The 16,438-nt window shown below is 44.1% G+C and overlaps 1 protein-coding gene across 2 annotated transcripts in view; it reads left to right on the top strand.

The window, feature by feature from the left end:
• SPECC1 (sperm antigen with calponin homology and coiled-coil domains 1) overlaps nucleotides 1-16,438 on the top strand; it is a 186,360-nt gene that overhangs the window by 151,729 nt on the left and 18,193 nt on the right. For both annotated transcript variants that reach the window (XM_070735451.1, XM_070735452.1), the window contains one exon: nucleotides 13,943-14,059. In XM_070735451.1, the coding sequence (XP_070591552.1) occupies nucleotides 13,943-14,059 (117 nt within the window). The remainder of the gene's footprint in view (nucleotides 1-13,942; nucleotides 14,060-16,438) is intronic.

Genomic DNA, 16,438 nt, shown 5'->3' with positions numbered 1-16,438 from the left:
AAGAGAGAGGGGGGGAGAGAGATAGCAAGAGAGAGAACAAGAGAAAGAAAGCAAGAGAGATAGAAAGAGTGAGAGAGAAAGAAAGCAACAGAGAGAGAGAAAGAAAACAAGAGAGAAAGTGTGAGAGAGAGAGAAAGAGAGAGAGAGAGAGCAACAGACAGAGCGACATAGAAAGAGGGAGAGAGAAAGTGAAAAAGAGAGAGAGAGAGCAAGAGTGGGAGAGAGAAAGAGGGGGGAGGAGACAGGGATAGAAATAGAGAAGATAGCAATAATAGTAATAGATTTTGGTTTTGTTTTATTATTAATTTCTTTTAATAACAAAGAAGGGAATTTTTTTCTTGTTTGTTTGTTTGTTTATACTATGCCGCCCAGACCCAAAGGGACTGCTGCTCAGACACTATACTATTCCGCCCACACTGAAAAAAAATTAGAGGGAACATTGCTCACAACAATGATAAAAGCAATATTATAATGGCACAAATCTAATATTAAAAGAAATAACTAAAACCCTATCATATTAAAACCAGACAACACATACATACCAAACATAAATTACAAGGAGCCTGGGGGAAAGGTTTCTCAAACCCCCCATGCCAGATGCTGTTGTGCACATTCAATTTTGTACAGAACGAAGTATTGAATGAGAATATTTCATTTATTCAGATCTAGGATGTGTTCTTTGAATGCTCCCTTTATTTTTTTCAGCAGTGTATAATATTTGGCCTCTTTTAATATTCCCCAAAATATACTGATCCAAAATTGAGGATTACTGGACCCGGGATGCAAATATCGACACGACCAGTAGATGTCAGCATAGGGCCACTTATTTTCTGCCCTGTTCCTCTGCTTTCCGATGTTTGCTACCCTGAACAAAACTTGAGATTTTAAGCATCCATCCCAACGCCGTGGACAATCCCCGATTTGTGGAAATGATTTCAAGACAAATTTTCCTCTCTCCCCTCCCGTCCCCCACCGAGAAATTAAAATAAACCTTCGCACACCCGCTTGGATCAAAGGAGAGCCAAGCGTATTGGGTTCCTGTTCGCTTTTATTTTCGGCCGCCGAAGTATTTCCGCCGCTGGATGGATTTTTAAGGGAAAAAGGGCCCTTTGTGATTTTTGGCCTGGTTTTCTGGAGGCCTTTTATTTTTTTTCCACGTTGCTCTTCCGGACTGTGCTATCCTCAAAGCAAAGGTCTTTGTTTCCCTGACCTGCTTTCGGGGAGGCAACCAAGACTCCAGGCATCCTTTTTGGGGACAGGGACATGCAGAAATATTATTATTATTATTATTATTATTATTATTATTATTATTATTATTATTATTATTATTATTATGTCAGTACACAGCCAACGAGATCACTATGCTGGATTTCGTATTTCATCACCCGTCGGGCGCTTCCCAAGCACCTAGGACTGTGTGATGTAGCGGCGAATTATGTTTGCCGATCCCAGTAAAGCGGCCTTTTGCAATTGACAGATGGAGATTTTGTCAATTCCGATGGTTTTCAAATGTCCGCTGAGATCCTTTGGCACTGCGCCCAGCGTGCCAAGTACCACTGGGACCACTTTCACTGGCTTATGCCAGAGTCGTTGCAGCTCGATTTTTAGGTCTTCGTATTTATTATTTGACTTATTATTATTATTATTTATTAGATTTGTATGCTGCCCCTCTCGGCAGACTCGGGGTGGCTCACAGCAGTGATAAAAACAAATCTAATATTTAAAATCTAAATTAACAATTTTACATTAAGAAGCCTAACAAACCCCAGTATATAAAAAACATACACACAAATATCCATTCCATCAAGGAGTCCTCACAAAACGTCAATTATTCTATCCTATTCTACTATTCTAATTACTATTCTAATTACTATTCTATTTTAAAAAATATATATATTTATTGATTTTTTTTTCCGTTTTAAAAACAATACATAATCATATTTACAGGTGAATCAGCATCATATATACATTTTTATCAACATTGTCTTTTAATTGTTTTTTAACTTCTTGATGTTTTATTTTGCTGTTTAGTTTGAGTTTCAGGTTTTTTGTCCATTGATACCATTTTGTCCAGATTCTTTTTGATTATTTAATTCCACTGTCAATCTGTCCATCTCTGCGCACTCGTATATTTTCTTGATGATCTCGTTGTCTTCAGGTATTTGTGGGTTTTTCCAATTCTGTGCGAATACAATCCTTGCCGCTGTTGTTATGTACTGTACAGGATTAAGTATTTTACATTTTTAGAGTAAAACCTTCTCATAATGCCAAGTAAAAAAAACTTTAGTGTATATTCTATTTTTGTGTTTGTTATTTGACACAACCAATTGTTTACTTTTTTCCAATATTTTTTTGTCTGAGGACATAACTACCATTCCCTAACAGTTCATAGAAACATAGAAGATTGACGGCAGAAAAAGACCTCATGGTCCATCTAGTCTGCCCTTATACTATTTCCTGTATTTTATCTGTTTATCCCAGGCATGTTTAAATTCAGTGACTGTGGATTTATCTACCACGTCTGCTGGAAGTTTGTTCCAAGGATCTACTACTCTTTCAGTAAAATAATATTTTCTCATGTTCCTTTTGATCTTTTCCCCAACTAACCTCAGATTGTGTCCCCTTGTTCTTGTGTTCACTTTCCTATTAAAAACACTTCCCTCCTGAACCTTATTGAACCCTTGAATATATTTAAATGTTTCGATCATGTCCCCCCCTTTTCCTTCTGTCCTCCAGACTAGACAGATTGAGTTCATTAAGTCTTTCCTGATACGTTTTATGCTTAAGACCTTCCACCATTCTTGTAGCCCGTCTTTGGACCCGTTCAATTTTGTCAATATCTTTTTGTAGGTGAGGTCTCCAGAACTGAACACAGTATTATTCCAAATGTGGTCTCACCAGCATTCTATATAAGGGGATCACAAGCTCCCTCTTCCTGCTTGTTATACCTCTAGCTATGCAGCCAAGCATCCTACTCGCTTTTCCTACTGCCTGACCGCACTGTTCACCCATTTGGAGACATAAATGTGCACGGCTTGAAAACCTGCCCAAATAGGACGGCATAGTGCCATAGTGGCTGAGCAGACACACCCGCAGGTTGCTACTACCAGTTTTCCCAAAGCGGCTGCATCCCACCTCTGGAGTTCTCCAAGACAGAAGGAAAAGGGGGGACATGATTGAAACATTTAAATATGTTAAAGGGTTAAATAAGGTTCAGGAGGGAAGTGTTTTTAATAGGAAAGTGAACACAAGAACAAGGGGACACAATCTGAAGTTAGTTGGGGGAAAGATCAAAAGCAACGTGAGAAAATATTATTTCACTGAAAGAGTAGTAGATCCTTGGAACAAACTTCCAGCAGACGTGGTTGGTAAATCCACAGTCACTGAATTTAAACATGCCTGGGATAAACATAGATCCATTGTAAGATGAAATACAGGAAATAGTATAAGGGCAGACTAGATGGACCAGGAGGTCTTTTTCTGCCCTCAATATTCTGTTTCTATGTTTCTAAGAATATAATTGCCCGTCAGGATTTTTCTGACCCAAGAGCGTCTTGGCCGTGTCGTTTTTCAGCTGCTGGAGAATGATTTAGCACGGCGTCTCCACGCCAGACGCGGCAAACATGAGCATGAGATCATTTTTCTGACCCTCCTCGTCGCCCCTTTGAGAAAAATCTGTCAAAAATCTGAATTACTTGCTGGGGGGACCATAACGAAACCTTTTAAAAAGAAGCGATCCCACCCGCCCACCCTCCCAAATCCCAAGTTTTGAAAAAACATACCGTAAATGGGTTCTCATTCTCTCGCCACTGGGAGTCCTCAACTTACGATGAGTATGGAGCCTCATTTAGCATCTGGGGCAAACATTTTGGATGGCCGAGGCACATGGGATTTGTAGTCTTAGCACAACTGTATAACAAGCAGGAAGAGGGAGATTATGATCCCGCTATATAGAACGCTGGTGAGACCACATTTGGAATACTGTGTTCAGTTCTGGAGACCTCACCTACAAAAAGATATTGACAAAATTGAACGGGTCCAAAGACGGGCTACAAGAATGGTGGAAGGTCTGAAGTATAAAACGTATCAGGAAAGACTTCATGGACTCCATCTGTATAGTCTGGAGGACAGAAGGGGGGACATGATCGAAACATTTAAATATGTTAAAGGGTTAAATAAGGTCCAAGAGGGAAGTGTTTTAATAGGAAAGTGAACCCAAGAACAAGAGGACACAATCTGAAGTTAGTTGTGGGAAAGATCAAAAGCAACATGAGAAAATATTATTTTACTGAAAGAGGAGTAGATCCTTGGAACAAACTTCCAGCAGACGTGGTTGGTAAATCCACAGTAAGTGAATTGAAACATGCCTGGGATAAACATAGATCCATCCTAAGATAAAATGCAGTAAATAATATAAGGGCAGACTAGATGGATCATGAGGTCTTTTTCTGCCGTCAATCTTCTTCTATGTTTCTATGTTTCTAACTGGAGCCCAGGTACCTGGGTATTATAGTCTTAGCATAATTGGAGCCCAGGCATCTGGATCTTGTAGTCTTAGCACAGCTGAAGCCCAGGTACCTGGCTATTGTGGTCTTAGCATAATTGGAGCCCAGGCACCTGGTTCTTGTAGTCTAAGCTGAACTGAAGCCCAGGCATCTGGGTCTTGTAGTCTTAGCACAGCTGAAGCCCAGGCACCTGACTATTGTGATCTTAGCATAATTGGAGCCCAGGCACCTGGGCCTTGTAGTCTAAGCTGAACTGAAGCCCAGGCATCTGGGTCTTGTAGTCTTAGCACAACTGAAGCCCAGGCATCTGGCTATTGTGGTCTTAACATAATTGGAGCCCAGGCACCTGGGTATTATAGTCTTTGCACAACTGCATCTTTGATCTGAATTTTCCATCAAAATTTGATGTTTGATCTGAATGTTTCGCTTCTGGGAAAAATCATTTTAGGTGGCCCAGGCATTTGGGTCTTGTAGTCCTAGCTCAACTGCAGAACGTGATACTTAGAACGAAAATCCGATTAAAAATTAGCCAATTAACTCAGAGGAAACATCCATCTGACCCGGGCCAATTAACGCTAAATTAACGCTGTTCTTTTCTCAATTTCTTTTTCTCTCCATCATGTTTGTGATTATGGTTGATACACGCCCGAGGTCTGGGCTGCCGTCAGCTGAACACGGCTCAAATATTTAGACCGCGGCGTTCAACGTTTTAATTATCCTCATCCATCTCATTACGACACTGGGCGTCTGGATTGTTATAAGTGAATACTGAAAACAGGGATAGATTTTTCTAAACAGATCGTCCTCGGTTTAACAACGTCTGTTTAGAGATCACTCAAAGGAACAATGACACTATTAAAAACGTGACTTGCATCAGTCGTTTGCTCGTAAGTTGAAGGCAGAATTGCTCCCCTCGCTAAAATCTTTCTTTTCCCGCCTTTCACACGAGATATGTAGTGTCTGGTGCGAAAGAGTAGTAGATCCTTGGAACAAACTTCCAGCAGACGTGGTAGGTAAATCCACAGTAACTGAATTTAAACATGCCTGGCATAAACATAGATCCATCCTAAGATAAAATACAGAAAATAGTATAAGGGCAGACTAGATGGACCAGGAGGTCTTTGTCTGCCGTCAGACTTCTATGTTTCTATGTAACAACAACAGAGTTGGAAGGCACCTTGGAGGTCTTCTAGTCCAACCCCCTGCTTAGGCAGGAAACCCTACACCACTTCAGACAAACGGTTATCCAACATCTGCTTTAAAACTTCCAGTGTTAAAGCATTCACAACTTCTGGAGGCAAGGAGTTCCACTGATCAACCGTTCTGACTGTCAGGAAATTTCTCCTTAGTTTTAAGTTGCTGTCATGTCTCCCCTGCTCCTTCTTTTCATTAAAGCAGAAATACTCAATTCTAGTAACCATTCTTTATATATATTTTAGCCTCCGGTTCCCTTAATCCTCTTTGTCGCTCTTCTCTGCACTTTTTCTAGAGTCTCAATATCCTTTTTGCATTGTAGCGACCAAAACCGGATGTAAATATTCCAAGTGTGGCCTTCCCAAGGCCTTATAAAGTGGTACTAACACTTCACGTGATCTTGATTCTCTCCCTCTGTTGATGCAGCCTAGAATTGTGTTGGGTTTTTTGGCAGCTGCTCCAAACTGCTGGCTCCTATTTAAATGGTTGTCCACTAGGGACAGTGTTTCCCAACCTTGGCTACTTGAAGATACCTGGACTTCAACTCCCAGAATTCCCCAGCCAGCATTCGCTGGCTGGGGAATTCTGGGAGTTGAAGTCCAAATATCTTCAAGTTGCCACAGTTGGGAAACACTTCACTAGGACTCCAAGATCTCTCACAGTTCCTATACTGTTACTATCACATATACTGTACCTGTGTATTTTGTTTTTCTTGCCTAAATGTAGAACTTTACTCTTTTCACCATTGAACTTCATTTTGTTAGATAGCACCCAGTATTCAAGTCTGTCAACAGCCTTCTGTATTTTGCACCTATCTTCTGGAGCGTTGGCTATTCCTACCACTTTGGTGTCAGTTATAGGCCGGCCTGGATGGGTGTCAACAGATTCAAACTCAACCCTGACAAGACGGAGTGGCTGTGGGTTTTGCCTCCCAGGGACAATTCTATCTGCCCGTCCATAACCCCAGGGGGGGGGGGGAATTATTGACCCCCTCGGAGAGGGTCCGCAACTTGGGCGTCCTCCTCGATCCACAGCTCACATTAGAGAACCATCTTTCAGCTGTGGCGAGGGGGGCGTTTGCCCAGGTCCGCCTGATGCACCAGTTGCGGCCCTATCTGGACCGGGACTCACTGCTCACAGTCACTCATGCCCTCATCACCTCAAGGCTCGACTACTGCAATGCTCTCTACATGGGGCTACCTTTGAAGAGTGTTTGGAAACTTCAGATCGTGCAGAATGCAGCTGCGAGAGCAATCATGGGCTTCTCTAAGTATGCCCATGTCACTCCAACACTCCGCACTCTGCATTGGTTGCCGATCAGTTTCCAGTCACAATTCAAAGTGTTGGTTATGACCTATAAAGCCCTACATAGCATCAGGCCAGAATATCTCCGAGACCGCCTTCTGCCGTATGAATCCCAGCGATCGGTTAGGTCCCACAGAGTGGGCCTTCTCCGGGTCCCGTCGACTAAACAATGTCGTCTGGCGGGACCCAGGGGAAAAGCCTTCTCTGTGGCGGCCCCGACCCTCTGGAACCAGCTCCCCCCGGAGATTAGAATTGCCCCCACCCTCCTTGTCTTTCATAAACTCCTTAAAACCCACCTCTGTCTGCCAGGCTTGGGGGAACTGAGACATCTCCCCCAGGCCTACACAGTTTGTGCATGGTATGTTTGTGTGTATGTTTTCTTTTTTAATAAGGGGCTTTTAGTGACTTTTAATTATTATATATTGTTTTATTATTGTTGTGAGCCGCCCCGAGTCTATGGAGAGGGGCGGCATACAAATCTAATAAATAATAATAATAATAATCTGCATAGTGAGTCGCTGTTGCTAAGCACAAGAACGTTGTCTTCCCAATCTGCTCCACTGCTTGCTGGACATTGCCAGCTGGCCTCTGTGGGAAACAGGATGCTGGCTTGGGGGGACTTGGCTGCTCCACCAAGCCTTTGACCACTTCGTCCCCCTCTCCGGCTTTTGTCTGCTGATCCTTTTCTTTCCTGAATTTCCGGGGGTCCCATAATTCTCCTGGAGACCTTCCTGAGATCTTCAGCTTTCAAGGTCGCTGCTGACGTGGCCGGGGTGCCTCCTTCGGAGGGGGTTTCAATGTTTCCCCCTTCCTCAAAGGCCTCCTGGACGTGGGGTAGACAGGATGCAACGGGTGGACAGGGCCTCGGAGGTCCTCCTCCCATTGTCCAGGGACCCTTGGCCAAGAGGGACATTTCCCTTGTGGCTTCCGCCAGGTTTCTTCTCCCGTTGACTTTTGTCCTGGATCCTCTCGGACAAAAGGCTTTGCAAACAAGGCCCCAACGAAACCAGCCTTTGTTAGCCTTGGCCATTTGGAGACGGGTGGACTCCCACTCCCAGAATGCCCCAGCCATGATGCTTTAAGAGGGGTGGACTTCCACTCCCAGAATCCTTCAGCCAGGATGCTTTAAGAGGGGTGGACTTCCACTCCCAGAATCCCCCAGCCATCAATGCTTTAAGAGGGGAGGACTTCCACTCCCAGAATCCCCCAGCCCTCAATGCTTTAAGAGGGGAGGGCTTCCACTCCCAGAATCCCCCAGCCCTCAATGCTTTAAGAGGGGAGGACTTCCACTCCCAGAATCCCCCAGCCCTCAATGCTTTAAGAGGGGAGAACTTCCACTCCCAGAATCCCCCAGCCACAATGCTTTAAGAGGGGTGGACTTCCACTCCCAGAATCCCCCAGCCCTCAATGCTTTAAGAAGGGAGGACTTCCACTCCCAGAATCCCCCAGCCTCAATGCTTTAAGAGGGGTGGACTTCCACTCCCAGAATCCCCCAGCCCTCAATGCTTTAAGAGGGGAGGACTTCCACTCCCAGAATCCCCCAGCCACAATGCTTTAAGAGGGGTGGACTTCCACTCCCAGAATCCCCCAGCCCTCAATGCTTTAAGAGGGGAGGACTTCCACTCCCAGAATCCCCCAGCCAGGATGCTTTAAGAGGGGAGGACTTCCACTCCCAGAATCCCCCAGCTATCAATGCTTTAAGAGGGGAGGACTTCCACTTCCAGAATCCCCCAGTCATCAATGCTTTAAGAGGGGAGGACTTCCACTCCCAGAATCCCCCAGCCAGGATGCTTTAAGAGGGGTGGACTTCCACTCCCAGAATCCCCCAGCCCTCAATGCTTTAAGAGGGGAGGACTTCCACTCCCAGAATCCCCCAGCCAGGATGCTTTAAGAGGGGAGGACTTCCACTCCCAGAATCCCCCAGCTATCAATGCTTTAAGAGGGGAGGACTTCCATTTCCAGAATCCCCCAGTCATCAATGCTTTAAGAGGGGAGGACTTCCACTCCCAGAATCCCCCAGCCAGGATGCTTTAAGAGGGGTGGACTTCCACTCCCAGAATCCCCCAGCCCTCAATGCTTTAAGAGGGGAGGACTTCCACTCCCAGAATCCCCCAGCCCTCAATGCTTTAAGAGGGGAGGACTTCCACTCCCAGAATCCCCCAGCTATCAATGCTTTAAGAGGGGAAGACTTCCACTCCCAGAATTCCCCAGCCACAATGCTTTAAGAGGGGTGGACTTCCACTCCCAGAATCCCCCAGCCAGGATGCTTTAAGAGGGGAGGACTTCCACTCCCAGAATCCCCCAACCAGGATGCTTTAAGAGGGGAGGACCTCCACTCCCAGAATCCTCCAGCCCTCAATGCTTTAAGAGGGGAGGACTTCCACTCCCAGAATCCCCCAACCAGGATGCTTTAAGAGGGGTGGACTTCCACTCCCAGAATCCCCCAGCCCTCAATGCTTTAAGAGGGGAGGACTTCCACTCCCAGAATCCCCCAGCCAGGATGCTTTAAGAGGGGAGGACTTCCATTCCCATAATCCCCCAGCCATCAATGCTTTAAGAGGGGAGGACTTCCACTCCCATACTCCCCCAGACCCCAGCCAGAATAGAAACACAGAAACATAGAAGACTGACGTCAGAAAAAGACCTCATGGTCCACCTAGTCTGCCCTTATACTATTTCCTGTATTTTATCTTAGGGTGGATCTATGTTTATCCCAGGCATGTTTAAAGTCAGTTACTGTGGATTTACCAACCACGTCTGCTGGAAGTTTGTTCCAAGCATCTGCTACTCTTTCAGTACTACTACCACTACTACTCAATCTTCTATGTTTTCTCTCTCACACCCATACTATCCACCTCAAAAATGGGGTGTTTCACTGCCAGGATCCAGGATGTGACAATACAAATTTAATTAATGAAATAATAAATAATAAACGGGGCCCTTGTACACTGTTGTTTCATCCCCGTCGATGCAGCTCTGTTCGCAGGAAATCTGATCTCACACACTCACGCACGCGCACCCACCCATTTGGCAGTTTGTGTACTGTGTGACTCTTTGTTCTTCTCCGGATTGGGAGAAAGTGCCAAAGTAAACTAATCCAATCTCAGCCAAGCTCTCGAATCAAATTAAGACCTTCCGACAATTAAAAGGAGGGGCTGGATGCATCACAACCATTGTCCACATACACACTGGGTGTGTGTGTGGACTACATGCCACCCGAATGCGTGGCCTCTTAATTTTAAGTCCACATGCCGTCTTAATTTTGCCGGGAGGAGGTGGCATCGATCGCGGATTTGGAACACGAGCCCTCAAAAGCTCCTTTGGTTTCATCTTCGTGCATTTTAATTGCGGGTTGATCGATTGTGTTGTTGTTCTGCAGCCGAAACAAAGCTCAGTTCAACAATAATTGTGCGGAAGTTTGTCCCGTTAAATAAGGCTTTTGTTGCAGGCTGGGAATTCAGGATTAAAACATTCTGGGAATTCAGGATTAAAACATAAAATAATGCACTTGGGGAAAAGGAATCCTCAATCTGAGTATTGCATTGGCCCTTCTGTGCTAGCAAAAACTTCAGAAGAGAAGGATTTAGGGGCAGTGATTTCTGACAGTCTCCAAATGGGTGAGCAGTGCAGTCAGGCGGTAGGGAAAGCAAGTAGGATGCTTGGCTGCATAGCTAGAGGTATCACAAGCAGGAAGAGGGAGATTGTGATCCCCTTATATAGAGCGCTGGTGAGACCACATTTGGAATACTGTGTCCAGTTCTGGAGACCTCACCTACAAAAAGATATTGACAAAATTGAACGGGTCCAAAGACGGGCTACAAGAATGGTGGAAGGTCTTAAGCATAAAACGTATCAGGAAAGACTTCATGAACTCCATCTGTAGAGTCTGGAGGACGGAGGAAAAGGGGGGACATGATCGAAACATTTAAATATGTCAAAGGGTTAAATAAGGTCCAGGAGGGAAGTGTTTTTAATAGGAAAGTGAACACAAGAACAAGGGGACACAATCTGAAGTTAGTTGGGGGAAAGATCAAAAGCAACATGAGAAAATATTATTTTACTGAAAGAGTAGTAGATCCTTGGAACAAACTTCCTGGGATAAACATAGATCCACCCTAAGATAAAATACAAAAATAGTATAAGGGCAGACTAGATGGACCAGGAGGTGTTTTTCTGCCGTCAGTCTTCTATCTTTCTATACAGAATAAAAGAATTGGAAAGGGACCTTGGAGGTCTTCTAGTCCAACCCCCTGCCCCCCTTGCTTAAGTAGGAAGGCCAGGAAAAATTACCCCATCAATTACATGTAATTTGGCTGAATAATTCCAAGGGAATTTTGCTTTATTCGTTAATGTTGTGAATCATTGCTTTCCCATATATTTTCTCCTCCCTTTTATTCCCCAGGACGGCTTATCAGAAACTCATTCCCCGCCCCCCCCCCCCCCCCGCCCTCCCGTTATCAGGAAAAAAAGTCCCTTATTTAAGTGTCACCATTTTGCTTGGATAATGACTTTGTGTGGGATTAACAAAAAGAAAAAGAAAACCACTTTTGCTCAATTCGGGATTGTTTATCCAGCTTTGGGAAAGCCCCCTTGTCAAAACCGAACCACATTACAGGTGGTCCTCGAATTACGACGGGATAGAGCTCAAAATTGCTGTCAGAAGACATGACGCTCAGAGGTCGAGAGAGGGCCGGAACTTTGTTTTTGCGATGGCAGTTAAGCAACCATCACGGTCGTTAAGCAGATCAAATGTACTTCTATCGGCTTTTATTATTTTGTTTTTCCTATTGTTTATTTGTGGCCTATGACAGTCATTAAGGGTTTTTTAACCTCATGATTCTTGACAAACTTAACTTTTCTTTTATGTACACTGAGAGCATCTGCACCAAAGACAAATTCCTTGTGTGTCCAATCACACTTGGTCAATAAAGAATTATATTTTATTCTATTTTCATTTCTATTCTATTCTATTCTCAATTCTGTTCTATTCTATTCTTTCCTTTTTCTATTCTATTCTATTCTAATTTCTTTTCTTTTCTATTCTTTATTTTATTCTATTCTATTCTGTTCTTTCCTTTTTCTATTCTATTCTCATTTCTATTCTATTCTCATTTTTATTCTATTCTATTCCCATTTCTTTTCTATTCTATATTCTATTCTATTCTGTTCTTTCCTTTTTGTATTCTATTCTATTCTCATTTCTATTCTATTCTTTTCTCTCCCCCCCCCCTTCCTGGAAACTGGTCAAAAGGAGCAGAAATTGGCAAAAACAAAATGAGAGTTATAAATTGTGATCGCAGAACACTTTATTCTATCATTAAACAAACAAACAAACACATAAATAAATAAATAAATAAGTAGATAAGTAAATAAGTAAGTAAGTAAGTAAGATCGAATTGTCAGACACCTGAAATATGGTCATGTGACTGTGGGAATGTATGTACAAGGGTCATAAGTAGATTTGGGGGAGTGGGTCTGTCATAACTTGGAAAGGCCATTAAGCAACCCGTCATAAACCGAGGACTACCTCAGTTCTGGTTTCTGGCAAAAAAAGGAGAGAAAAGCCCATAACAAGCAATGGGCTTGCTTAATGACAGACGCAGTGTTTGCTTAATAATCATGGGCATAAAGGTTATAAAATGAGGCGGGGTCCACATGATCAAGACCCGTTTAATGACCAAGCATGACTTAGCAACCATGATTGTGGGTTCAGTCACAGTTGTAAGTCAAGGGCTACAGGTGCAGATAAAAGTCCTGGTCTATTTTTTCCTCCATCAAATATTCTCTCGTAAGTTGTTTTGGCCTAAAGCTGATGGGTGACCGAGGTTTAAAGTCTTCATTTTTTACTTCCCGTAAGATCTTTTGTGTCTGTTGATAAAGAAAAGCAGGAGATAAAAGCAAAGCAAAGTTGACCAAAGTTAAAATGGGAGGGAGGTTTGGAAAAAGGGAGTGGGAGGGTGAAAGGAAGAAGGTAGGGAGAAGAAAGGAAGGAAGGAAGGTTTGAAGAGGGAGGAAGGAAAGGAAGGAGGGAGGGATGAAAGGAAGTAAGGGGGGAGAGGGAAGGAAGGAAAGTTTGAAGAGAGAGGAAGGAAAGGAAGGAGGGAGGGATGAAAGGGAGGGAGGGGGGAGAGGGAAGGAAGGTTTGAAGAGGGAGGGAGGGAGGGAGGAAAGAAGGAGGGAGGGAGGGAGGAAAGAGTGAGAAGGAAGGAGGAAGGGAAAAGAAAGGAAGGAAGGAAAGTTTGAAGAGAGAGGAAGGAAAGGAAGGAGGGAGGGATGAAAGGGAGGGAGGGGGGGAGAGGGAAGGAAGGTTTGAAGAGGGAGGGAGGAAAGGGAGGGAGGAGGGAAGTGTGAGAAGGAAGGGAAAGAAGGAGGAAAGAAAGGAAAAGAGGGAGGGAGGAAGGAAGGAAGGGAAGTGCGAGAAGGAAGGGGTGGGAGATATAAGGAAGGTTTGAAGAGGGACGAAGGAAGGAGGAAAGTGTGAGAAGGAAGAAAGGAAGGTCTGGAGAGGAAGGGAGGGAGAAAATGATGAGAAAGGAAGGAAGATCTGGAAAGAGGGGGGAACGGAGGGAGGATGGAAGGGTGGGAAGGAAGGAAGGTCTGGAGAGGGAGTGAAGGGAATGAAGAAGGGAGGGGGGAAGTGATAGTAAGGAATTAAGGTAATGAGAGTGAGAAGAGAAGGAAGAAGGAAAGAAAGTGCTGAGAATGGGAAGGAAGGAGAGACAGACTCCTTGGTTCTCTCCCAACCTGGTTTTCCTGCAGACCTTTCATGACCCAACTAGGTAAAACCATCAGTGTGAGAAGGGAGTGAATGAGGAGCCTGGAGGAGGAGGAAGACGCTGGGCTATCTGAGCTTCGTTAATTTCCCTGCCGACGTTTTGTGACCCAACTAGGCGACATCATCAGGGCGTCTCATTCCTCTCCTCTCGTTGCCTTTGCAGAATATCGACATCACCAACTTCAGCAGCAGCTGGAGCGACGGCCTGGCTTTCTGCGCCCTCTTGCATACGTACCTGCCCGCTCACATCCCTTACCACGAACTCAACAGCCAAGACAAGGTGAGTCAGTTCCCGCCTGCTCCACCAGGTGGCAGCATACGATGGAGAGCTTCCCGAGAATGCCCCTAGTGGAGGGCAAAGGGACTGCAACTGTGCACAAGAACAGGAGGGAAATGCTGTACAGTACTTAATAGTCATTTAGCAACCATTCAACGTTACAGTGACCCTTAAAAAAACTGACTTAAGACCAATCCTCACACTTATGACCATCATAGCATTCCCTGAATCGTAATATCAAAATGGCCAAATACAAACCAGCATGGATTTATGATAGTTGAAGCAACCCAGGGTCATGTTGACCGCCATTTGCAACCCTTTATGACAAGTAACGAGGGAAACCAGGTTTTGCTTAACGATTGTGTGTCTCACTTAACAAATGGAATGGTTTGCTTAATGGCCGCTGCAAAAGAAAAGGTTGTAAAATTGGGTTGGTCACTTGACCCTCCCGTTTTACGACCCTCGTCAGCTGGGCAGGCTCCATGAATGTCGTTGTTCTGGTCTAGCTGGCTGCTCCAATAATTCATGGCATCGGACCAGAATATCTCCGGGACCGCCTTCTGCCACATGAATCCCAGCGACCTATTAGGTCCCACAGAGTTGGCCTTCTCCGGGTCCCGTCGACTAAACAATGTCGTCTGGTGGGTCCCAAGGGAAGAGCCTTCTCTGTGGCGGCCCCGACTCTCTGGAACCAGCTCCCCCAGGAGATTAGAACTGCCCCCACCCTCCTTGCCTTCCGTAAACTCTTTAAAACTCACCTCTGCCGTCAACCATGGGGGAATTGAGGCATTCCCCCTGCCCCCTCGGGCCAATACAATTTGTGTATGGTATGTCTGTGTGTATATCTGGTTTAATAATGGGGGTTTTTAATGTTTTTAAAAAAAAATTTATTAGATTTGTTATGAACTGTTTTATTGTATGTTGTGAGCCGCCCCGAGTCTACGGAGAGGGGCGGCATACAAATCAAATCAATCAATCAATCAATAAATAAATAAATAATGCGCCCTTGCTCTTTACGGGCTTGTATTTTCAAAAACAACACTTCTTTATTTATTTTCTTCCACATTGGAATTCGTCAGTATACATCTCCAGCATGCAAGTGCATTACAGTCTCACAGGCTACTACAAAGTCATAAATTCTTTCTAATGAGCAGGCTGTCAACTTCAAACATCTTCTTATCTCTGGGTCAGGTTCAAGCTACTTTCAAACATTTTTATCATGCAATATTAAAACTCACTTCTCCCGGAGAAACGGCGGAAACATCTATCTTGTCTCTTTCACTTTGCAGCAAAACATTCCTCATTTCCATCCAATTCCGGATGCGAGGTAATTAATTAGTTTACACACCCTGAATAGAAACATAGAAGACTGAGGGCAGAAAAAGACCTCATGGTCCTTCTAGTCTGCCCTTATACTATTTCCTGCATTTTATCTTTCCCATATGTTTATCCCAGGCATGTTTAAATTCAGTTCCTGTGGATTTACCAACCACGTCTGCTGGAAGTTTGTTCCAAGCATCTACGACTCTTTCAGTCAAATAATATTTTGTCATGTTGCTTTTGATCTTTCCCCCAACTAACTTCAGATTGTGTCCCCTTGTTCTTGTGTTCACTTTCCTATTAAAAACACTTCCCTCCTGAACCTTATTTAACCCTTTAACGTATTTAAATGTTTTCATCATGTCCCCCCTTTTCCTTCTGTCCTCCAGACTATACAGATTGAGTTCATTAAGTGCAGTCAGGCGGTAGGAAAAGCAAGTAGGATGCTTGGCTGCATAGCTAGAGGTATAACAAGCAGGAAGAGGGAGATTGTGATCCCCCTATATAGAGCGCTGGTGAGACCCCATTTGGAATACTGTGTTCAGTTCTGGAGACCTCACCTACAAAAAGATATTGACAAAATTGAACGGGTCCAAAGACGGGCTACAAGAATGGTGGAAGGTCTTAAGCATAAAACGTATCAGGAAAGACTTAATGGACTCAATCTGTCTAGTCTGGAGGACAGAAGGAAAAGGGGGGACATGATCGAAACATTTAAATATGTTAAAGGGTTAAATAAGGTCCAGGAGGGAAGTGTTTTTAATAGGAAAGTGAACACAAGAACAAGGGGACACAATCTGAAGTTAGTTGGGGGAAAGATCAAAAGCAACATGAGAAAATATTATTTGACTGAAAGAGTAGTAGATCCTTGGAACAAACTTCCAGCAGACATGGTAGATAAATCCATAGTAACTGAATTTAAACATGCCTGGGATATATCCATCCTAAGATAAAATACAGAAAATAGAATAAGGGCAGACTAGATGGACCATGAGGTCTTTTTCTGCCGTCAGACTTCTATGTTTCTATGTTTCTATGCGTTTTATGCTTAAGACCTTCCAC

Source organism: Erythrolamprus reginae, chromosome 1, assembly GCF_031021105.1.
Source record: "Erythrolamprus reginae isolate rEryReg1 chromosome 1, rEryReg1.hap1, whole genome shotgun sequence".
Lineage (NCBI taxonomy): Eukaryota > Metazoa > Chordata > Lepidosauria > Squamata > Dipsadidae > Erythrolamprus > Erythrolamprus reginae.
The sequence above is the reverse complement of the archived record's forward strand: the minus strand, read 5'-3'. Positions and strand labels throughout refer to the sequence as shown.